Genomic DNA, 25,425 nt, shown 5'->3' with positions numbered 1-25,425 from the left:
TTCACAACCAACCCATCATTACAAATCTTTGAAGAGAGGAACTTAATCATATTTGCACACTGATAGGGAACTAAGGCAGATTTTCTCCAAAATGTCTCACAAACAAGTACTTGAACTCTGGAAATATAATCCCCTTGCTTTAACATGCTTCTGTCTATCCATGCACTAAGTTATGTCAACTTTTTCTGCTGGCTTCCACCATACCAGCTGTTTTCTTGCTCAGCCATCCCAACCATAAAAATAGACACTCACAGCTTGCAGCATTTTCTCAAGTGTCCCAATCATAATATTTATTAGGTCACAAATATAAAAGTTTGAATGAAGGTTGATCACTATCCATACTGTTGGTATGAAAATGAAGGGGAAAAACAGCTGCTTGTCTTCATTTTTAATCACAAAATCTCTCAATACACAAAGCCCATGTTCCTGTCAATCTTTTATTGATTAGGATTGTCACCAGGCTCATTGAGCATATGGGTACCAGCTGAATAGAAATAAAATTTAAACCAAGTAATTGAACAGTTTGCAATATATTTGTGACACAGTAAAACCACTTTAGGAACTGTTTTAGCTCAGAAAATGGAAGAAACTTATCTATGGGCCTTTATGCTGGCAAGTCCTTATCCATGATCATTTGGACAGATGTGTAGATGCTGTCTCTTTTAAATCATTTAAGTCTTCAATAGGGTTAAGCAAGTCTGTGTCCTTGCACCAAATATTTCAGTAATAATAAATGTTGTTAGATTAGATCAGAATGTGAAGGTTCCCATTGGATTTGGCACATCTGGGAAGCTGCTCAAATTGAGCAGGCAGCAATGTTCAACCATGGTCTACAAAATTTGCAGATTTCTAATAAATCTAAACTATCCAAAATCAAATCGTAAGCTTTTCTACAGTCCTTTCTTCTTTTGACAATCTTAAAGCTTTTAAAATCCAAATACAACATCACCTAATCACAGTTTTCTGACTTAACTTTTACTCGTGTCCTCTATTATGTGACTTGGCCTCGTATCTCACAACTGTTTGACAGTAGTCATCGATTTGCAGTCACCAATACACTTAAAAAACACTGCAAGCTGTGTAAGCATGTGTATAACTACACGCCAGGTGCCATTCATGAACTCAAGCTCAGAGTTTTTGAGATGGCATATAGGAGATTTACCAGAATGTTTCCAAGGCCATGGATTTTAGCTACAAGATTAGGCTGGTGAAGTTGGGGATGTTCTCCTTGCAGCAAAATAAATTTGATAGATGTGTACAAGACTATGACAGGCTTAGATACAAAAGACAAAGGATAGGAGATATTGATTTACGCTTTTAGGAAGGATGTGAAGATCTTTCATAGAACATAGGGCTAGTTGGCCTACTCCTGCTCCTATTTCTTATGTTCAACATAGAACACTACAGCACAAACAGGCCCTTCGGCCCACAAGTTGCACCGATCACATCTATACCTACCAAGACATAGAACTATCTGTAACTTCCAATCCTATTAGATCCCATATACTCATCCAGAAGTCTTTTAAAAGACCCCAGCGAGTTCGTCTCTACCACAACCGACGGCAGCCGATTCCACTCACTCACCACCCTCTGAGTGAAAAACTTTCCCCTAACATCTCCTCTGTACTTGCTTCCCAGCACCTTAAACCTGTGTCCTCTCGTAGCGACCATTTCGGCCCTGGGAAATAGCCTCCGAGAATCCATCCTATCGATTCCTCTCAACGTTTTATAAACCTCTATCAGGTCGCCTCTCAACCTTCGTCTCTCCAGGGAGAAGAGACCTAGCTTCCTCAACCTATCTTCATAAAGCATGCCTCCCAATCCAGGCAACATCCTTGTCAATCTCCTCTGCACCCTTTCAATAGCTTCCACATCCTTCCTGTAGTGAGGCGACCAGAACTGCGCACGGTACTCCAAGTGGTGTCTAACAAGGGTCCTATAAAGTTGCAGCATTACCTCCCGACTCCTAAACTCAATCCCTCGATTAATGAAGGCCAGTACACCATACGGCTTCTTGACCACATCCTCCACCTGCAAGGCTGATTTAAGAGTTCTATGGACCCAGACCCCAAGATCCTTCAGCTCTTCAACCCAGCTGAGACTCCTACCCTTGATATTGTACTCCTGCATCCCGTTGGTCCTGCCAAAATGGACCACTACACATTTACCCACATTGAAGTCCATCTGCCACTTCTCCGCCCAATCTTTCCTTACACAAGCAACAATGGCTTGAAACTCATTGCCTACAAAAAGGTGATGTAAATGGGAGATAATCGATGATTTAAAACAGGGCTTACAGGATAGAACAGATGAATAGGGATTACAGGATTGCTCTAATGCATGGTTGTCCAACCTTTTCACGTGGGAAGCCATATTTCAACTTTTTTTTCCACTCAAGGGACTGATGCAAGAGAAGGTTTGGCACACCATTAAACATGAATATCAAGATACAAACAAGTCAAAACAACAATTTTGTTTTAGAAGAGTAATTAATAACAATGACCAGTAAAAAGTGCCAAACAGCAAAGCTAACCAATAAAACCATTTTTGCTTATGAGGCAGAGCTAGAAAGACCAAATTGCCCCAAATCCTGGTCAGCAGGAAAGGGGTAGGGAATGAGGCAAAGCTAAGGCGTTTGATTTAACTATGACCTTGCGTCTGCCTCCAGTGGCGCACACACTATGCTGGCCTTGGCAGAAGTCATATGAAAATGGGGTTTGGAAGTGGGTTGCCCTTCCGCCTGGGTTTTCCTCCTCTAATGGCCTTTGTAAATAGGAAGCTATGGAGAGATGCACTTTCTCACTTGGCTGTCAGAGACTCCAGCTTTGCCAGGTAGGTGCTGTTGTTATGACTCTGCTGTTCCTCGTGGCTTCCAGCCACTTTGCCATCTTAACCTCTGCGCTTCTTTTGGGGGCCAGCACCTATGGAGGAGAACGAAAGAGAGAGCATGGCCGAAGGTAGAGTCAACACACTCTGTGGCACAGTGTTAGCATTGCTGCCTCACAGATTCAGGGATATAAGCTCAATTCCGGCCTTGGGTGATTGTGTGGTGTTTGCACATTCTTCTCATGTCTGAGTGGATTTCCTCTGGGTGTTCTAGTTTCCTTCCACATTCCAAAGATGTGCAGGTTAGATGGATTGGCCATGCTAAATTGCCCCTTAATGTCCCAAGATGTTCAAGATAGATCAATTGGCCATGGTAAATGTTTGGGATTACAGGGATAGGGTGGGGGAGAGGGCTTGGGAAAGATACTCTCTGAGAGTCTGTACAGACTTGATGGGCCAAGTGGCCTCTTCCACACTGTAGGGACTCTATGATTCTTGATAATCACTGCTTGCTGCTCCTTCATTCAGAGGCCGTTTCCCTCAATTTCTTGCTGATCGGCTCACCAGTGAGCTAATCAGCAGCAAACACAGGAAAGAAACGGTGTGTGATTCGAGGAGTAGATTCTCACAGATCTTTCAATTAACTTACCCATATTTTGAACAGTGAGGCCATGGGCCAGATTGCGGCCTGCAAGCAGTATACTGGGAAAGCCTACTCTACAGTGAACAGACAGAGTTGATGATCCATATGGCCTGTTTATGTATCTGAATGACTATGATATGGCCAAGCAGTTCAATTCAACTTATATTTATATTTCTTATCCACTGGTCTGGTCCTGTTTTACTTTCACAAGCCTGAAGGTTTAAAAGCCAGTGTTCCTACATCTATTGCCTCATTCCAACTCAAGTACATGGTTATATATCATTTAGCAGACACCAATGAAACTTAAACAAAAACAAGATTAATCGGGTCATTCATTTAAACTTAATATACGTGGTGTTCTAGCTTCCATGGCCAGGTGCCCCAGAAAGACCAGCAAAGATCAACAGTGTGCATCCACTTAGGTCAGAATTTTTCAGCTTCGGTTGCTATTGATCTATGCTCACTCTGCATCATGAAAGCTTGCTCGAAGTATCCAGCGAATGGGTCAACTCTAAACAAATGCACGTGTTGTATAGTTATATAAAGGGAATTCAGTTCTTTTTATTTTCTCTATTTGATTGGGAACAACAAATGATTAGCAATTATGACAATGCCTTTAATTGTTTCAACATAGAAAGCCATATTAACCTCATTCACGATATTCAAATAAGGCAGCGAACATTTCATGTTATTACACAAATGTTAGCTTTAACAAATGCTCTGGACAGGGTATAATGCTGACAGAAAGCCAGATATTGGACACTTTACCGCAACAGCCAGCAGAAAACTATTTAAAAAATAAGAATGAAAATATGAGAGTTATACCATTTACTCAGAGCACATCAATTTTTACAACAACTACTAGATTGTAAACAATAGCATATTTGATAAATCTCTTTGGATTTAGTCATTTTTGATGTTAGTATTTAATTTGAATATCATAATTAACTGGACATTCTGAAATCTTTTTTGTTCAATTCTAATTGATATTGTTCCTCAGTTGTTTAATTTCAACAGGCATAAGATATTGCCCCACTTAATTGGAGGAAAGCAGTTTAAAAAACTTCCCTTTCAATGATTTGATGTTCCTTGAAATTATGTGATTCTCCCTCATTCCACTAAAAGACACGATGCAAATGGAAATTTTTCTTTTAACCAGGCCATTCTGATGTAATTTTCTCCACAGTAAAATTATTATAATTACAACTGTGTAACTTAAGAATTTATCAGTAAAACGAAGGAAATTGTTGATTTCAGGGTGCAAAGTGGAGAACATAGCCCCTGTCTACATCAACAGGGATGAATTGGAAATGGTCGCGAACTTCAAGTTTCTAGGTGTCCAGATCACCAACAAACCGTCCTGGTCCCACCATGCCGGCACTATAGTTAAGAAAGCCCACCAATATCTCTACTTTCTCAGGAGACTATGGAAGTTTAGCATGTTCACTACGATTGTCACCAACTTTTAACAGACGCACCACAGAAAGTATCCTTTCTGGTTGTATCACGGCTTGGAAACTACAAAGGATTGTGAACGAAGTCCAGTCCATCACTCAAACCAGCCTCCCATCCACTGACTCTGTCTACACTTCCTATTGCCTCGCAAAAACAGCCAGCACAATTAAGCACCCCATATATTCTTTCTCCTTCTTCCGTTGGGAAAATGATACAATAGTTTGAGGATACATACTAATCAACTCAAGAACAGCATCTTCCCTGCTGTCTTTTGAATGGACCTACCTCACATTAAGTTATCTTTCTCTACACCATAGCTATGACTGAAACACTATATTCTGCACCTTCTCCTGTTGTTCTTTATGAACGGTATGCTTTGTCTGTATGGCATGCAAAAAAAAATACTTTTCACTGTATACTAATACATGTGACAATAAAAAAATGCTTGTCCTGATACATAATAATTTCCATTAAACAGACGATTTACGTTTTAATCAGGATTCAACACAAGTGCTTTTTCCCCTTTTTGTTCAACGATGAGGGAAAATAATCACTTTCTTCTGATGTGGGTCAATTGGTATTACACATAAGGAAGTACAATCAAGTCTTACTAGACTTCAGTGCAAAAGTCTATGCTGGTCAATATGTATTCCACTGTTGGAAGGAGTTTTCTTTGCAAAAACTGGCTGGCGCATTTCTTGCATTACAACAGCTATTATATTTTAAAAGTGCTTAATTGGCTTTAACACACTTTGGGATGTCCAGAGATCATGAAAGGTGCTACATAAAATGCAGTTTTTTAAATTAAGGATCACCTATATAATTCTGAAGTGTGCTCATATTTATCTAGAAGAAAATGACTGAGAAAATGCCCAGAAGCAGCACTGAAGATTTCTGGTATAGTCCTAAAAATATTTTAAACGAATTTTTAGTTAATGTGATGGTTCAGTCAAAGCAGGTAATCGGTTCTGTGAAGTTATTGAGCAAGGGCAGTTGTCCATGAAATCATCACAGATGCTTAACAGTTATTGACAATCTCAGTGGAAGATGGAAATAATAAGCAAAGGATCACAAAGATTAAGAAAATGAAATATGCTCTTGATTTTGCAAGGGGTTATGCAATGAAGAGATTATAAAACAGGAAATTTCAAGCTCAAAACAAAACTTGTGAAAATTTCAATAGTAAAAACGGGGTTACAGAACTTTTTTAAAAAAAAAGCCATATTTATCTACAATTATTGTAAACATGATTTTTCATGTATTTCCTACCCATCACACTTCTGTGTCACACAAAGAATATCGTGAAGAAATAAAGGAGCTCTAAAGAACTCCAAAACGCCCAAGCTACCACAAGATGTCTATACTCTTACTCGTTTACCTGGAGTTTACATAACAAACTTTACAGGCTAATACTTTAGCAGCAGAATAATATATTGTGCTTTTGATACATGCCTTATCATAACCAGTACCACTGGAAATTCATTATCACATAAATTGTACACATATACAATTTTTATTAAGTATAAACTATGGTACTCTTACCCCATTTAATTTGGCTCCCTTAATCAAGCATGACCAATCAGAAAATTCGTACAAATGCTCTTGCCCAGTGGGATACAAGAATTCACTTCATTACAAATGGCGTTCAAACTTCCTTCAACAAATAGTATATTTTCCACATTTTAATTAAAAATGAAACTTGTAATAGTTTATACAGGCTCCAAATCCAAGCATGTCATTGACAATTCATAAACTATTGTTATTTTTCTGGTATTATGTCTTAGAAATGCATTATCTAACCAGGGATGGATTTTAAATTTCATTAACATATTTTAAAAACGATAGGAAAGAGTGTGACATGACTTTGAAATTATGAATTTATTTTAAATTAGGAAAGTTATTTGTACTCAAACTAATGTACTCAAACTATTCAGGCTGTACTTTCCATAGAATATGCTAAAAGGACTATTAACTCTTGCTTAGTTCTGTTTGAAGGATTGTTCCTATACAACAATAGGTGCATTGAAATTAAGTCTGGACAAGGATTTCTACTTGTCAGGGCCCCCAGCTAAAGAAAAACTGTGATAGAAAAAAAAGTGAAAGGACAGGGCTTAAAATTCTTTACCAAAAATCAGAGTTGCAGCTGCTTGGTGATGAGAGGAATTTTGTGTGGACTCAAAATCAGTTTGGTTGCCACCCTATTTGCTCAATCTCGTGTATTTGGACACTTGAAGGCAGGCTGACAACTCTCTCTCTCAAAGCCGCAACCTGAAAATATAGATAAATGACAGGACGGCCATTAAAACTCAGAAGCTTTAAAATAAAACAGCAGGGAATGTTGACAAAGGTTGAAATGGTTCAAAGAAAAACTGTTGTTTTGATTAATTTGATAGAATTTTGGATTTTTTTTTGCTGATGACACCAAGATTAGAGGAAAGGCAAATTGTGCGGAGGGTGTGGAGAGTCCACAGAAGGATCTAGATAGGCTGGGCGAATGGGCCAGGAAATGGCAAATGGAATTTAATGTTGGCAAGTGTGAGGTGGTCCACTTTGGTAGGAATAATGGTAGGAAGGATTATCACTTACGTGGCGAAAAACTGCAGCATGCGACGGTGCAGAGGGACCTCGGGGTCCTTGTGCATGAGTCGCGAAAACCCAGCCTGCAGGTGCAGCAGGTGGTCAGGAAGGCTAATGGGATGCTGGCCTTCATAGCGAGGGGGATTGAATATAAAAGTAGGGAGGTCTTGCTGCGGCTGTATAGGGCATTGGTGAGGCCGTAGCTGGAGTACTGTGTGCAGTTTTGGGCGCCGTGCTTACGCAAGGATATTTTGGCCTTGGAGGGAGTGCAGAGGAGGTTTACTAGGCTGATGCCGGAGTTGAGGGGGTTGAGCTATGAGGAGAGGCTGAATAAACTAGGCTTGTACTCATTAGAGTTTAGAAGAATGAGGGGAGATCTCACTGAGACGTATAAGGTGATGAATGGGATGGATAGGAGAGAGGCGGAGAGACTCTTCCCGCTCAGAAAGGATAATAGGACTAGGGGGCACAGCCTCAAGATAAAGGGGGGGCGGTTTAGAACGGAGTTGAGGAGGAACTTCTTCACTCAAAGGGTGGTGAATCTCTGGAATTCTCTGCCCGTTGAAGTGGTGGAGGCTACCTCGCTAAATAGTTTTAAGACGCGGGTTGATGGGTTTTTGATAAGAGAGGGGATTAAGGGTTATGGGGAGAGGGCGGGAATGTGGAACTGAGCCATGACAGATCAGCCATGATCTTATTGAATGGCGGGGCAGGCTCGAAGGGCTAGATGGCCTACTCCTGCTCCTATTTCTTATGTTCTTATGTATGTGCAGCAATTAGAATTTTTTTTCTTGGAATTTTGCTGCTAGGGCCTCAGCTACATCAAAAATCCTAAGGCAGTAGGAGACGTTAAAGACTTTATAGAGACAGAGAATATGAAAGCCACGAGGTTATGATAAACTTATATAAGACACTTACTCAGCCCCAGTTGAAATAGGGCATCCATGAAATGAGGAAATACTTCTTAAGAAGTAGTAGTTAGGATTTTGAAAGGACAGTCTGATAATGCAGTGAATATAGATTCAACAGGAGCCTTCACAAAGGAATTAGATAAACATTTGAATAGGAAAAATAGCAGTGGACTGAACTGGATTGTTCTTCAACAGAGCTGGTGCAGACTCAATGGCCTCTTTCTGTGTAGTAACCATTCTATGATTAATAGCGGCACGGGCTCGTTGGGCCAAAGGGCCTGTTTCCCGCGCTGTGTTGTTCTTTATTAATATTTTCCACGATAGAGGCAAATTTGTTTCACACTTTATTGGGACAATCAAAACTCTTGACAACTTTCCATGCGGCAGACAAGACTAATAACAGGGTCAAAATATCTGCAGCTTTAACAAATCTTCACAGGAGGTCTTGTAGTACACTGGTAGATCCCTGCCTCTAGACCTGAAGCCCTGGGTTCAAGTCTAATGGCAGGACTTGTTGACCATGAAAGGAGCACTCATATTGCAGTTCAACAGGCTGATAATCAGCTCATGAATTCTTCCACCACTTCCCCACCACCCTCAAAAACGGAAAAAAAAGTGTGAACATACACTAATAATAATAAAACAATCATACCTAGGTTCTGAAAACCTTGCTCATTCCTTTGACAGCACTTTCCACATCTACAACCTGAAGCATCTGGCAAATCGGAATTGCACCACCTGCAAATTCCCTCTAAGCCATACACCATCCTGACTTGGAAGTAAAATTACCATTCCTTCACTGTACCAATATACTGGAACTCCCTTCCTAACAGCATTGTGGGTGTCCCTATACCACATGAATTACAGCAGTTCAAAAGGGTGATACATTACCACCTTCAAGGACAATTAGGGATGGGCAACAAGTGCCTGGATGATGCTGAAATTGCATGATAGAAAAAAGATTGGTGATCAAAGGGAGACAGTTTCTTTCTGAGCGCACAATATGGTGTTCATTTACTATAATGCCCTAACTTTATAGAAACAGATCATCCAACACCATAGCAAAACCATAAAATGGATATATAAAAGGGGTGTTTATCAACGTTTAAAAAAAACTTATCCTGACCAGAAATATAGTAGATCAGTTTCGATATTTAAATGCTGGATAGACTTCGGATTTAAAGAGAGTTAAGAGTTGTTAAAATAACAAACCAAGATAATTGGCAACAGCTGTAGCTAAATGGTTCAAGGAGTTCAATGTGTCAGAGGAGATAGCGGGACCATAAATATTGGCAAATGAAAAGAGTCAACAGTGCTATCAAGCTGCATTTATTCAGCAAAAAAAACTGTTCATTGATGCTCAGTTTGGGTTCTGCCAGGGCCACTGGCCACAAATGTTACAGTTTTGATCCAACCATGGCCAAAGAGCTGAATTCCAGAACTGAAATGAGACTGACCACTTTTGTATACAAAACAGCTTTTGTAGAAGCTTAGCATTGAAGTGTCATTGTAAAATTGAAGTCAATGGGAACCAGGGGAAACTGTCCACTGGCTGTAGTCATAAATTGCACAAAATATGATAGTTGTTGGGAATCTACCATCTCAGCCACAGGACATCAACTGCAGGAGTTCCTCAAGTAGGTATTCTGGGACCAACTATCTTCAGCTGCTTTAACAGTTTCCCTCCATAAGTGGGGATGTTCATTAATGATTGCAGTGTTCAGTACCATTCACAACTCCTCAGATATTGAAGCAGTCCATGTCCACATGTATCAAGAGTTGGACAACATTCAGGCTTGTGTTGATAAGTGGTAAGTAATATCTCTGCTGATTCTCAAAGACTGCCCAACTATAAGGGCACAGCTCAGGTATGTGATATTTTTCACTTGCCTGAATGAGTGTAGTTCCAACAATACTCAGGCAGCTCAAATCCAACCAGGACAAAGCAACCAGTTTAATCAGCATCCCATACACTACCTTCAACATTCACCCCACCACCAGTGCAGTGTACCATCTCCAATTTGCAAAACACGAAGGCTCCTTCCAGACCAGCAACTCTGCACTTAGAAGGACAAGGACAGCATTCATGGGAACACCAACAACTGCAAGCTCCCTCCAATTCACACACCATCCAAGCTTCTCCTTCACTGTCACTGGGTGAAAATCTTGGAATTCCCTTCCTGATAGCACATTTGGAGGGACTGCAGCAGTTCAAGGAGGTAGATCACCACCACCTTCTCAAGAACAATTAGAGATAGGCAATAAAGATTGGCCTTGCCAACTTCACATCCCATGAACAAAGTTGAAAAACAAAGAGTAAAATCAAAGGCAAGCGCAAAAGGTAGCTTTTTGTCGTATTTTTAAAAGGCATGAAGAAACTATATATTCAAGCAAGTGAGAAAGCAGGATTTTCAAAGGCTCATTGAAAGCTACAAAGAGGTTCAATAGGTAAAGATTCAGCCACTGCACTTTGAAAGGACTGTAAAATTTGTCAGAGGAGCAACCTGGAGAAAGTTAATCCCAAAAAAAAAGAAAAAAAGTGGGCAGCATTGGATGATTAGTGAAGGAAGTCATTAATCTGTAAAAGAGAGAGTGAGAAAAATCTATTTTGAAGTGAATGGAATGAGCTAAAGGGTTTATTGCAATACAAATAGAGCTACTGAGGAAGTATAAAACCCTGAACATAGCTTCAGGACGATGACATGGGTGAGAAGCGTTAAAATGTCGAATGCTGATTCGAATAGAACATGATGTGGATATGCTGGCTGGGGAAAACACAGTAAAAAGTCTGACAACACCAGGTTTAAGTCCAACCGATTTATTTGATAATAAACTCGCTAGCTTTTGAGGTTTCCCTCTTCAGGTGAATGGAGTGTTCTGGCCTCAGACAGAGCATATAAAGCACAGACAGTTTACAGATTACTGATTAGAATGCAAATCTTTACACCTAACCTGCTGTTCTTGTCCTGAAGTGGCCAACAATGTGAGTGGAAGGAGCACTGATCACAGGTTAAAGAGATGTGTACTGTCTCCAGACAGTACAGTAAGTGAGGTTTTGCAAACCCAGGCAAGTCACGGGGGTTACAGATAGTGCGACATGAACCCAAGATCCCTGTTGAGACCGTCCTCATGTGCGCTGAACTTGGCTATCAGTCTCTGCTCAGCGAGTCTGCGCTGTCGTGTGTCGTGAAGGCCGCCTCGGAGAATGCCTACCCGAAGGTCAGAGGCTGAATGCCCACGACCACTGAAGTGTTCGCCAACAGGAAGGGAACAGTCTTGCCTGGTGATTGTCGAGCGATGTTCATTCATCCATTGTCGTAGCGTCTGCATGGTCTCCCCAATGTACCATGCTTGGGGACATCCTTCCTAAAGGACATCCGTCCCGAAGCATGGTACATTGGGGAGACCATGCAGACGCTACGACAACGGATGAATGAACATCGCTCAACAATCACCAGGCAAGACTGTTCCCTTCCTGTTGGCGAACACTTCAGTGGTCGTGGGCATTCAGCCTCTGACCTTCGGGTAGGCATTCTCCGAGGCGGCCTTCACGACACACGACAGCGCAGACTCACTGAGCAGAGACTGATAGCCAAGTTCCGCGCACAATGAGGACGGTCTCAACAGGGATCTTGGGTTCATGTCGCACTATCTGTAACCCCCGTGACTTGCCTGGGTTTGCAAAGCCTCACTTACTGTACTGTCTGGAGACAACACACATCTCTTTAACCTGTGATCAGTGCTCCTTCCACTCACATTGTTGGCCACTTTAGGACACGAACAGCAGGTTAGGTGTAAAGATTCGCATTCTAATCAGTAATCTGTAAACTGTCTGTGCTTTATATGCTCTGTCTGAGGTCAGAACTCTCCATTCACCTGGAGAAGAGGGAAACCTCAAAAGCTAGTGAGTTTACTATCAAATAAATCGGTTGGACTTAAACCTGTTGTCAGACTTTTTTACTCAAATAGAACAAACAGCAGATAAACGGAGACAGAAGATTAAATTATCTTCCTAATCATCAATAGTGAAATGCAAATTCCACCTTATTTTCTGAACTCCAAAAACATCCGCATGTGGTACATGTTTCTAACTTCATTAAAATGCAAATAAACAATGACTTGGAGCCCTCAAAAGAAAAAGGAACTTCTGACTTCACAAGTTCAAATGTGTATAAAGTTGGATGGCTGAAGGTTGAGTCAGCTTCATTCATTTGAATAGGAACATTGTATCATATACATTGTAGCTAAAAAAAATGTAAAGTTGCATGTATACTAGCACATCAGGTTATGCTGGATGCATCATAAAAGGATATTTTCATAAGAGACTTATTCTTATCAATAAGGGTTATGGGGAGCAGGCGGGTAAAAAGAACTGAACCACTATCAGATCAGCCGTGATCTTATTGAATGGCGAGGCAGGCTCGAGGGGCGAGATGGTCTATTCCTGCGCCTATTTCTTATGTTCTTATGTCTTTTATGGAATGGTAAGCATACAGTCATTTGGCATGAACCTAAAAATTATAACAAGGGACACTGTTTCCCCAACTAGGCTTGCTTGGTTGGGAGTACTTTACATTGCTTCAAGTGGACGTTGAATAAATGGACATTTGCATGTAAACATACATGGTGGAATTTTCCCATCCAGCCCGCCACAGGATTCACAATAGGCAGGGGGCAGACCATGCAAAAGGTTTATTGACCTCATTCAGGATTTTCCAGTTTTGGGGCGAGCACAGCCAGAAAATTCCACCATTTTAAGTTCACTAGTTAACAATGGCAATTTGTTTAGATATATACATCCTCCTGCATTGTCAGAAAATTTTTAAAAATCTACAATGATCGCAGATAATTCACTGAAATATACAGAGTAACAAAGGTAACAAGATCGTCAATGGAATTACTATATCCAAACCATAACTGGCAATCATCATTTAAGCCATAACTTTCAAAGCAATGGATAACTTGAGCATTTCATTTTCACATCTTTCACATATAGTGATGAAATTTTAATTAGGCTACAGTTGATAGTGTAAGGTGGACTGGGGCAGCACAGTAACACAGTGGTTATTACTGCTGCCAGGTTCGATTCCCTGTGTGGAGCGTCTGCATGGGTTTTCTCTGGATGCTCCAGTTTCCTCCCACAATTCAAAAGATGTACAAGTTAGGTAATTTGGCCATGCTAAATTGCCCCTTAGTATTAGGGGGACTAGCTAGGGTAAATGCATAGGGTTATGGGGATAGGGTGGGATTATGGTCAGTGCAGACTCAAAGGGCTACCTTTTGCACTGTAGGGATTCTATGACTATCTTCTCGAAGAATTGGGTATTTACAACAAATTTGCAAAGAGAAGGAATGGTGAACTAGGAGTAAGATGTCAATCTTAATACTTGAACAAAATGAACAATGCAGAGAATATTCTTCAAACCAGTATCAATCTTAAAGTATGAAAGGAAAGTGAAACAAAAATTAATTTTTCTCTGAGAGACCTTTAAAATACGCAGTCACGAATGAAGAGGGTGAGAAAGAAAGAGCCACAGAAAGTAGTGGAGATAGTTCAAGTTCTAAATATTGGAAGAGCACCAAGACAGATGCCTTTGTTTCTTATTGATAACGTTATTTTTAGCAAATCTAATTATGGATTAATAGAAGTTTCAAGTAGAGATAAAAATTGTGCTTTGAACTGATCAAACCCTCAGTCATATATCAGTTTTTTGAGGGACTGCAGAAAGATAGACATGATTGAACCTGGATGCAATTCCAATCTGACTGAAAGAGAAAGGTCCAGCATGATTCATTTTTCTTTGTTTGGAAGGCATGATGAGTTGCATTTGTTTCATTTTTTTTTACTAACTCAGGACATACCAAAGCCACGCAAGTACTTTTTAAGTGTAGGCACTACTATAAATGTAGAAAATGCACAGTTAATTTATACAGGCGTATTGTCCAAAGATGAATAATCTACAGGTGCTGTGTAATGAGGCAGGTAGAATTAGGGATCCTCTTGGGACGAATGATCGTAGTATGATTGAATTTCTGATGCAGATGGAGGATGAGAAAGTAGGGTCCCGAACCTGTGTCCTCTGTTTGAACAGAGGAGAGTATGATAGGATGAGAGCGGAATTGGCGAATGTAGATTGGGGGCACAGATTGGTTGGTAGGTAGGACAGCTGAGGAACAGTGGAGGATTTTTAAGGAGATCTTTTTTGGTACTCAGCAGAAATATATTCTGATGATAAAGAAGGACTGTAGGAGAAGGGATAACCAGCCGTGGTTATCTAAGGAAATAAAGGAGAGTATTAAAGTAAAAGCTGATGCTTTCAGAGCAGCTAAAAATAGTGAGCGATTAGAAGATTGGGAAATATTTAAAAATCAAAGAACGACTAAGAAGGTAATAAAGAAAGGAAAGATAGAGTATGAAGCTAAACTAGCTCTAAATATAAAAAATGACAGTAAAAGTTTTTACAAATATATTAAGGAGACTGGCTAGAGTGAATGTTGGACCCTTGGAGGATGAGGGGGGATTTAGCGGTGGGTGATGAGGAAATGGCTGAGGCTTTAAATAAGTTTTTTGCCTCGGTCTTCACGGGGGAGGACACAAATAGTTTACCGGATATTAAAGATAGAAGGATGGTAGGAGATGAGGGCCTGAATGCAATCACTGTCATTTGAGAGGTAGTGCTTGATAGACTAATGGAACTGAAGGTAGACAAGTCCCCGGAATGGATGGAATGCATCCCAGGGTTCTGAAAGAAATGGCAGAGGTGATAGCGGATACCTTAGTAATTATTTATCAAAATTCGCTGAACTGCGGGGAACTGCCGGAAGATTGGAAAACAGCTAATGTTACGCCGCTGTTTAAAAAAGGTAGCAGACAAAAGGCAGGGAATTATAGGCCAGTTAGTTTAACGTCTCTAGTTAGAAAAATGCTGGAATCTGTCAAAGAAGAAATAGTGAGGCACCTAGAAAAGAATAGTTTGATCGAGCAGACGCAGCACGGATTTGTTAAGGGGAAGTCGTGTTTGACAAATTTATTTGATTTCTATGAGGATGTGACTAGTGCGGTAGACAGAGGGGAGCTGGTGGATGTGGTGCTTTTAGATTTCGAAAAGGCGTTCGATAAGGTGCCTCACAAAAGTTTGCTACAGAAGGTTAGGATGCATGGAGTTGGAGGTAAGGTACTAGCATGGATAGAGGATTGGCTGTCTAATAGGAAGCAGAGAGTTGGTATCAATGGGTGCTATTCTGGTTGGCAGTTGGTGACTAGTCGAGTGCCGCAGGGATCGGTGCGGGGGCCTCAACTTTTTACCATTTATATAGATGATCTGGAGGAGGGGGCTGAGTGTAGGGTGATGAAATTTGCTGATGACACAAACAGACATATAAGATAATGAAGGGGATAGATAGGGTAGAGGTAGAGAGATTCTTCCTGCTTAGAAAGTACAGCAGGACTAGAGGGCCCAGCCTCAAGATGATGAGGATGAGGATGAGGATGAGGATGAGGATGAGGATGAGGATGAGGATGAGGATGAGGATGAGGAGGAAGGCAGGCAGGCAGTTTAGATCAGAGTTGAGGAGGAAGTTCTTCACTCAAAGGATGGTGAATCTCTGGAATTCTCTGCCCGTTGAAGTGGTGGAGGCTACCTTGCTGAATATATTTAAGTCACGGGTAGATAGGTTTCTGATAGACAGGGGAATTAAGGGTTATGAGGAGAAAGCGGGAAAGTGGAACTGATCCACTTCAGATCAGCCATGATCTTATTGAATGGTGAGGCAGGCTCGAAGGGCTAGATGGCCTACTCCTGCTCCTATTTCTTAGTTCTTATAGGAAATGAAAATTGTAGTAACCCTTGGGACAGTGACCAATGTTAAAATATAACATTGTCACAATGACAAAGATCACAAGTCAGAAGAGCTGTTTAAAAGGGTTAATTTTAAAATAAAATTAGAGAGTGCCTAAAGTAAGTGGATTGGAAGGGGATGCTCACTAATTCTTCAATAAAAGGACAAATGGAACATCGTTAAAAAGGAACAATGCTGAGCATGTTGGAATAATACATTGCTATGATCCTAACAATAAATTAAGCAGTAAGTTAAAAATTAAAGGCAAAATTGACTCTCCAAATCTTTCAGGGAAAATGAGTTCACTGTGATATATAAAGAAACATGCAGAAACGTGCAATAACATTGATCAGAGGTGTAAGTAAACCTTGAAAAAAAAGCATAGCTACAGAGCCAAAATGTAACTTCAGAATTGCAATAAGATAAAAGGCTATTAGTAAAGAGGGCAATAAAAGATGTAACAGGCCTGAAACTTAATGGTGAGCATGAAACACTAAAAATATTCTGAATAATTGATTCTGCAAAGTATTCAGAAGGGAATACAGGAACAATATGCCCATCTCCAAAAATACTACCAAGGCAAAATTCATAACTTCAACACAAATAAGATACATATTCAAGAGCTGAAAGAGTCTAAACTTAATTAATTACCAGGTTTTGATATTATTTATTCAGCATGCCGGGGAACAGAGTAACTAAATTAAGAGGGAGTCACTGGGGAGCCATTAATGGACTGGTTATGGTGCCCATATTCAGAAATTATAAAAATATACACTCCCCCTCATTTTAACTTTGCAAAATTAACTAAACATCAAGAGGAGAAAACCATTCCTATCTTACCTCATCAATTTCTTTAAGTAAAACATAATGTCAGTAGGCTTCTAAAATGCCTTTGATTAAGTTCCACATGAAAGGTTACTATTTATGTACCAAATTGTGGGGTTCGAGAATAAAATTTGGAAGTGGATAAGAAACTGGCTGTAGGACCATGTGGGATAGGTACAGGACTGAGTAGGATGTACCAAGACTCAGTGTGGGGATCAATATTTTACATCGTTGACTTGGACTCGCACAAAGTAAACTAGTCAAACTTGCAAAAGACAGTGAAATAGGTTTAACAAAATGTGCAAATCAGTAAAACAATACAAAATAGATACAAAATAAATACAAAATAAATACAAAATAAATACAAAATAAATACAAAATAAATACAAAATAGGAAGGAGAAATAGCAACTCATGAATAGTGTCGAAATAGAGAATCTGGTGAACTGGTGAAGCGTAGTGGCAAACATGCCCCTGTCTACATCAACAGGGACAAAATAGAAATGGTTGAAAGCTTCAAGTTTTTAAGGTCTCCAGATCCCCTCATGCTGACACTATAGTTAAGAAAGCCCACCAACACCTCTGCTTTCTCAGAAGACGAAGGAAATTTGGCATGGCAGCGACGACTCTCACCAACTTTTACAGGTGCACCATAGAAAGCATTCTTTCTGGTTGCATCACAGTTTGATATGACTTCTACTCTGCTCAAGACCGCACGAAACTACAAAAGATCCTGAATGTAGCCCAATCTATTGTGATTTTGATTTATTATCGTCACATGTATTGCTTCTTGCGTGCTATACAGACAAGGCATATCATTCATAGAGAAGGAAACGAGAGAGTGCAGTTAGGGTGTAGAGAAAGACCAACTTAATGCAAGGCAAGTCCATTCAAAAGTCTGACAGCAGCAGGGAAGAAACTGTTCGAGTTGGTTGGTAAGTGTCCTCAAACTTTTGTATGTTTTCCCCGACAGAAGAGAGGATGTCCGGGATGCATGAGATCCTTACTTATGCTGGCTGCTTTTCCAAGGTAGCAGGAAGTGTCGACCGAGTCAATAGATGGGAGGCTGGTTTACATGATGAACTGGGCTTCGTTCACAACCTTTTGTGGTTTCTTGCTGTCTTACAACCAGCTGTGATACAACCAGAAATGCTTTCCATTGGGCATCTATAAAAGTTAGTGAGTCGTAGCCAACATACCAAATTTCCTTAGTCTTCTGAGAACATAGAGGGGTTGGTGGGCATTCTTAACTATAGAGTTGGCAGTGGGTACCAGGACAGGTTGTTGGTGACCTGGGCACCTAAAATCGTGAAGCTCTCGACCTAGCAAAACTAACAGAATCTGAGCCATAGTTAAAATAACAAAATACAAGTCAGAGGAAACTATGTTCAAACTATACAGCACTCTGGTCAGACCACACCTCAACTATAGTGTGCAGCTCTGGTCATTGAGAAACAGGGGAAACACTCAAGCAAGGGATTCAGCTAGACACTCAAGCTTAACAGGCTAGTAAATGGGCATCCATGTGGTAACTTTTCAAAGGCAGCTAAAGGAATACTACAAATTCAACTGAGATTAGGACAAGAGGACATGAGTGCTGACTAGCTAAAGGCAAGACTAACGTCAAAACATCTTTCACACAAAACATGGTCAACATGTGGTACAGTGGCAAAAGCACAAGAAATAATTTTAAAAGTAAGATAGAAGAACTGTAACTTCTTCCTATGTGAATTAATTAAGATTGGCTAAATAGCCAACCTCACTCAAATTCCTTGTGATACTGAACAATAGCCACAGAGCAGCCACAACATCCCACACTGCCATTGCACCATATATAACTTCACAAATAAAACCGAGCACTTTCAATCATCTAAACTCAAGGAAATACAACTCTTATGAAGCCTGTTCTCATTATTTAACTTTAGAAAAAATTTCATGCTGCATCCTCCTTCAAATGCCAACTTATCCTGAGATGCAGTGTGCTAAACTAATCATAATATTCCAGATATTGATTGACCAAAGAACTTCACAACTGAAGTGTCACTTTCTCCTTTTTGCATTCCAAGACATTAAGGCCAACATTTTATTAGTTTTTTTGACTTTTTTAAAAAAAAACTTGTGTCAAACCTTCAATTCAATTTGCTCTTCAATAGTTTCCAGTCTCTCATTAGAAACAAATCTTAGTCCCAAGATTACCATCAGTTCCAGGCACATTTATTTTTGTAATACTTTCTAGTATGGAATCCACATCAAATGTCTTCTGGAAGTCCTTAATGGCAACACCAACAGACTGGCCAGCTTGTTAGTGACCTCCTCAAGAAAATCAATATGAACTGTTACAAATCCATGACATCTCTCTTTGATCAGTTCATACTTGTTCAAATACTAGTTACTCTAGCCTCAATGATGAATTCAAATAATCCTTCACAACTGGTATTGAACAGACCAAGAAATATAGTTTCTTGATTTCTTCCTCTTTCCTGTCTTAGATTATGGAGTGATAGGGAACAAATTCAAAGCCAGTCTGGAAATTAGTTGAGTGAAAAAAAAAACATCCCACAACACTATCATACAACTTAACTGTACGCTCCTGTTTTCATTTGTACAGTAGTCCTGACATTTAACCAAAATAACAAAGCTAATGAATGAATTCAAAAGTTCAAATTTCTGGTAAGATTTCAAGTGAGTTTGACAATAATTCAATTTTATGTATTAAATGACAATTCAGTTCTCTTTTTAAAATCTCAATTTATCAGCAGTTGTATAATTGCTTGTGATCAACATTCAAATATCTATTTGGAATCATTATGATGTGAAAAGGTCTACATTACAAAGCACATTAGTCACAAATCACAAACTGCCTAGGTTCGCAGTGTTTACCCAGAATTACAGATGCAAATATAACAATTTAACTTAAAGTCCACTGGACATTCTTGAAATCATCACAGAGTCAGTCATATTTTTGCTAAAGCTTTTACAATTTGCGCTATGAAACAGGGCAAACTGTATTGAATATTTGGCAAGGATCCACCTTGTATTTACATTCTTGCTGCAGCCATTAAAATAATCTCCTAAACCTTAAATTTATTCCATAACATTTGCTTAAATACTACCAAACATACAAACCACTAAATGGTTTGGATGGTTTCCAAAGAAAACCTGGCAAACTCAACTTTTGATCTTTTGCCAAAAACCATCTGCTTTTGAAATTTTCTACAGTATGCAGAAGCTAAAAATGACATAATACTTCAATACAATTACTTACTTAAGTAGTACAATGTTAACAACTTTCTGTGTACAAAATATGAAAAATAAATGGATTTTAACAGCATTAATCAAGAAAAAAACTGAATATATAGCACTTACCAAACACACTGCAGCAAAAGGTTTGTTTTGGTTTAGTTAAGAGGACAAACCAACAACAGATTTCATAAATCAAGTGGAATGCATTAATCAAATTACCCTAATTACACAACCTAATAGAATTTATGAATAAAATCTTCAGCTTGCAAAAACTGGAGAAAAATATTTTTTAAAAGACATGATAATTAGCCACACATCAAATTATTTTCACAAAATATGTTTTTCATGATTACCTGCATGACAAGCCTTAAAAACCATTCTATGTAAATATATCAACTTGTCACCTCAGCAATTATCACGCGCCTAAATATTTTCTCCCCTAAGTTTCGGCAAACTAAATCATTTGCGCTCATCTTGTGTCCTAAATATTTCATCCAAACAAGGGAAAGAAAGCAGTTGCCATCCAGTATATTACTAAATGCCATCCAGGGATTGCATACTGGATGTGGTCGTGTATGCATTTATTGCACAGGCTTAACATTCAACGTCTGGGGCCAAACACAATTTGCCAACTCCTCCTTCTGATTTCCCTTCCCCCCGTTTTCAACATTTAAAGATCCACAGGATGCTTATATAGTTAAATTCAAATTAAATACAACTTTGAATCATTTTATTAATGCAAGAATCTAATTTTGATAATCAAAGTGTTCGCTTTTAAAAAAATACATATGTGGACTTAAGACCATAATCGTTATGCTGTTACCGAATTAAAATACAATATATATTTTTAAAAATACATTAATTTTGTAAATACCTGCTTAAACTGTTCCTCATACGTCCACTCGGCCTGATCCTGGATTTGCTGCATCTGCGGGTGTGGCTGATAAGGGAGCCCGGTTACAGGGCGCCGCTGCCCGGGCAGACGATGCACCTCACTGCAGTGATGTTCCCCCGGCTCCTCTTTGATTCCACTACCCCCTTCCTCGGCCATTTCGTCCTCGAACTCTTCCTCTTCTTCCTCAGCAGCCATGTCTTCCTCGGACCCTAGAGGATCGGGATAGCGTTGCTCCGAAGCCTCCTCCTCACCCCGCTCCATCTCCTCTCCCCCAGACAAGGCCTCGCTACTCTCGGAAAGCCTCGGGCTTTCGCCCCGTTCCATCCCCAGTTCCTCCTCGTCTTCTTCGTCGTTGCCGCGTTGGGCCGAAGCGTCAGCCCCTGCGGCGGCCGCCGCCGCTCTCATGGCGGCCAGCGCTGCGGTTTGTTGTGCAGCGATTTGCTGCTGCGCATTTGCCAGGGTCTTGTTGTCGTTGGAAGTCTCGACCGTTGGTCTGCGGGGCTCGCGCTGCTCCATTTGAATTTGCTGCTGCAGTTGCCGGGCCTGGAGCCGCGCGCGCGGAGACTGCTGCTGATAGTGATGCTGTTCGTGCTGCTGCTGCCGCCGGGCCTCGAGCTCGAGCCGCGCACGCTGCTGCCTCTGCAGGTTTTCCATCACCGCCTGCAACTTCATGGCCCCTCTCTCTCTCTCTCTCTCCCTCCCTCTGACCGCTGGTAAGTATCCTTTGCTTTCGTTCTGTCAAACGGTTTGCGAGGGAGTGATGTTGATATGGAGTAATAATCAACGAGCGGGTTGACTGACTCAGTCACTACTTAAGAGTCTCTAACGCTGGAAGGGGGAGGGGTGTTGGGTTAGAGATTCCGCAACTTTTCATATAGATTAGCTTTCAGGTGTTCGACTCTCCCTGAGGCGGAAAAAGCCGTTAGAAATAATGTTGTAAGACATTTCACATCCGTGGTAGAGATAAATGTAAACCGGTTTTTTTTTGCAAATGGCTGGGTGGCAAGGAATTCAAAGTGTCTTGGGAAAAGGTACACAATTATATTCTGCATCTTGAGATGATTGCCTGTACCACATAACCTTGAAAGCAGTAAACAACACAAATTATAGATGACAGCAAATGCAATGGGGGAAAAACTGCAACTGGTGAAAAATAAAATTAAGATTGAATAGATTGTCAACATAAAAGGTAAATTCCCTTATCAGAATAGGGAAAAGAAAGCAAAGGACATTTAACCTACCTTCCCTTTAAGATTTCTAAATATTACATATTTTTAGCATTTCCTCATTTTGCTCTATACCTTGAGTTCTTTATTTTGGTCATTTTCCCTTCTACTAATTTTTGCCTGAACAATGAACAGTTTTACTGTCAACCTCTAATACTTTGCCCAAATGATCATTCTTGTATGGAGCAAGATAAGCCTGCGCCAGTAGCATGAAAGCGGGTGGTAGCAAATCTGCAGCCTTTTTTCCAATATGCTTGATTCTGTTTTCCTTTAACTGAAGAAACAAATGGTCATGGTGTAAAATGGGTTGTCAGTTTGCTATTGTCTGATTTTATGCTACAACCAAAGACCAGTTTCTATCATAAATAAAAACAAAAGATCACCTTGACCTGAAACATTAATTATTTCTCTTCGCAGATGTTTTTATTTCAGATTTCCGGCATCCGCAGTAGTTTGGCACATTTTCACAGAAAGGGGGTAATTCCAGAGCCTTCAGGATCAGACACAGTGGAGCTTTGCCCAGGAATAGTAAACCCAATTTTGTGCCTCCAGAATTGTCAGCCATGGTTCAGTGAGTAGCTCTGTCACCTGAGTCAGATGCTTGCGGGTTCATGTTCCGCTCCAGAGTCTTGAACTTAAAAATCTCCAATTACACTTTGGTTGGAGGTACTTTTTTTTCAGATAAGATGTTAAACTAAGGCCTGCTCTGCTCTCTCAAGTGCATGTAAAAGTTCCCATCACACTATTTGAAAGAAGGGCGGGGAGTTATTCCCATTGTCCTACCCAATATCTATCCCTCATTCACATCACTAAATAAAACAGTTTATCTGGTCACTATCACATTGCTGTTTGTGGGAAGTTTCCGTGCACAAATGTGCTGCAGTATTTCCTATTTTGCAATAGTAAATACAATTCAAAACTACTTAATTTGTTGTAAAATGCTTTGCAATGTCCTAAAGTTGTAAAAGACACTGGCTGGAATTCTCTCACCTCTCCCACGTCTAGGGTTCTCCGGTCCCCAGTGAATGGAGGCTTGGCTGAGTACCAAGTTCTCCAGTCTCACTGGCAATGGGGTTATGATGTTGGAGAATTCTTTCACTATGTAAATGCCAGTCTTGTTTTTAAAATGAACTAATGTTTCGGGCAACTAAGTAAAGCCAAATACTTTCTTCCTTAGTAGTTTGGTTGTGCTATCTCATCTAAAAGCAATGATCAATCTGAAGTGTCAAAAATCATCTGTTTCTCTGAGCAGTTAGTTGATCATTTTTGGCCCATGCACATGAAATATGAATGAACCTAATGGTTTATAAATAAGCCATTGAAAATTGTTTAGAGAAAATTAATTACTTAGGAACACTAAATGTATAACTCATGAAATATGAATCAACGTGAACATTTTTTTCACAGACATTACAATCCCAATTTTTCTCAACATTCATTGCGTGTACCATGGGAAGATAATGTAATAAAAGAGAGAGATTGTCTCATTTTAGATAAAGGCAACATACGCGTAGGTTTATTGGTTCTCTTTGTAATTATATCAGCAAGTGCAAAGTGACACCCCAATCCCCCGTCATGTGAAGTTAATTAAGATATTTTAACATTTTGTTGACAAAAAGCACAGCAGATAAAAGTCTTCCGTTAGAACAAATAGAATAAACTTTCCAACAGACATCATGGCCTTAAAAATTGAGTATAATGTTTTGGTTATTCTAACTTTTTCGAAGAACAGAGCCATTCTATTTCTCGTGTCCACGTGAGAAGAGACCAAAATATGTTACTTCTGACAGTACAACACTCATCAGCAGTTCACTGTAAGTGGTAGAATGAGTGTAAGGCTCAAATGTCTGGAGTGACACTGACATGTAACTCATAAGTTGTTTATTTTCCATTGACCTTTCATTGCTGACTTGTAAGTCTCTTGACATCTTTTCCCATATTGGCTAGGGATCTTTCCATGATCAAATATTGCGCTAAAACACTCTGTCAGGTTTCATATGGAAAACGGGCACTTTCATGAGGGCAATCAGTATCAATAGAACAATACTGCTGCATCAGTCAGAACCTTCAGGAAAAGTAGGGAAAAATATTGATGGGGGAAATCTGAAATGCTGTCTTGTGTTTAGTAAGTAACATGTTCATATTGTGCCAGACATATTATGGCACAATAAAACTGACAATTTCATCGGTGCTTTAAAATTAAGAATTAATTGAAAGAGCTCTCAGTAATGATCAGATTCTTATTTTCTCCCTTTCCCTTTCTTGAAGCTATGTAGTTCTCAACAGAAAGTTAATACTTTGGACAATTAAACTAAATGTTGAACCATCATCAATAAATAATAATATAGGTTAATTCTTTCTATGACAATGTTTAAGTCAACAATATTGGTATGAATTTCTGTCTCACACTAACCACCCAGTCCTCAAAGTAAATAGCAACAATTCTTAATTAAATCACTAGATGGCATCATACAGCAGCAGATCACTGTGATCACGAGGTGAAAGATTTGCATTGTGGTGAGATACATCCTCCTGCAATGGATCAACAGAATTATTGAGTGACAAAGATGGTTCTCTCTTCCTGGATAAAAATGTATGACAACAGTGAAGGAAATAAAGAAGGAAAAATAAGGTAGTTTCCACTCTGTTCACTCAAGCAATGACTAAATGATCGTTAGCATTTGTTTTTGTTAAAAGAGCTTTTGTACTGTTTTCACATTCCTTCTTTAGGTCTCAACACACCAGCCTGTCAGACTGCTCCCAGACTTCAAACGCTCCTGTAGAATGACTGGGTAGAAGTTATTATGAAAGTGACCTCCTTGAACTGTTTGTTCCTTACTGAAAATAGGAACTCATTATTCAGGAATCGGAGGCATCCATTTACCCCAGTCCTGGACTGTGATAAATTTACTCCTGATAAAGTGTGAATTATGCAACAAATCATTTAAGCAATGTAAATTATACAACAACAGGACATTGAACGCTT

At 39.8% G+C, this 25,425-nt stretch overlaps 1 protein-coding gene across 2 annotated transcripts in view; it reads right to left on the bottom strand.

Moving 5' to 3' along the window:
* The window catches only part of arid3a (AT-rich interactive domain 3A), a 105,595-nt gene extending 83,600 nt beyond the window's left edge, over window positions 1-21,995 (bottom strand). The window contains exon 1 of one of the 2 annotated variants that reach the window (XM_080212556.1): window positions 21,193-21,995. In XM_080212556.1, the coding sequence (XP_080068682.1) occupies window positions 21,193-21,885 (693 nt within the window). In that variant the 5' untranslated portion in view covers window positions 21,886-21,995. The remainder of the gene's footprint in view (window positions 1-21,192) is intronic. The other variant, XM_080212554.1, reaches the window with a different exon arrangement.
* Between the last annotated feature and the right edge of the window lie 3,430 nt (window positions 21,996-25,425).

Source organism: Carcharhinus amblyrhynchos, chromosome 26 (genome assembly GCF_965287045.1).
Source record: "Carcharhinus amblyrhynchos chromosome 26, sCarAmb.v2.hapA, whole genome shotgun sequence".
Classification (NCBI taxonomy): Eukaryota; Metazoa; Chordata; class Chondrichthyes; order Carcharhiniformes; family Carcharhinidae; genus Carcharhinus; species Carcharhinus amblyrhynchos.
Note: the sequence above shows the minus strand (reverse complement) of the source record. Positions and strands in the feature narration are given on the sequence as shown.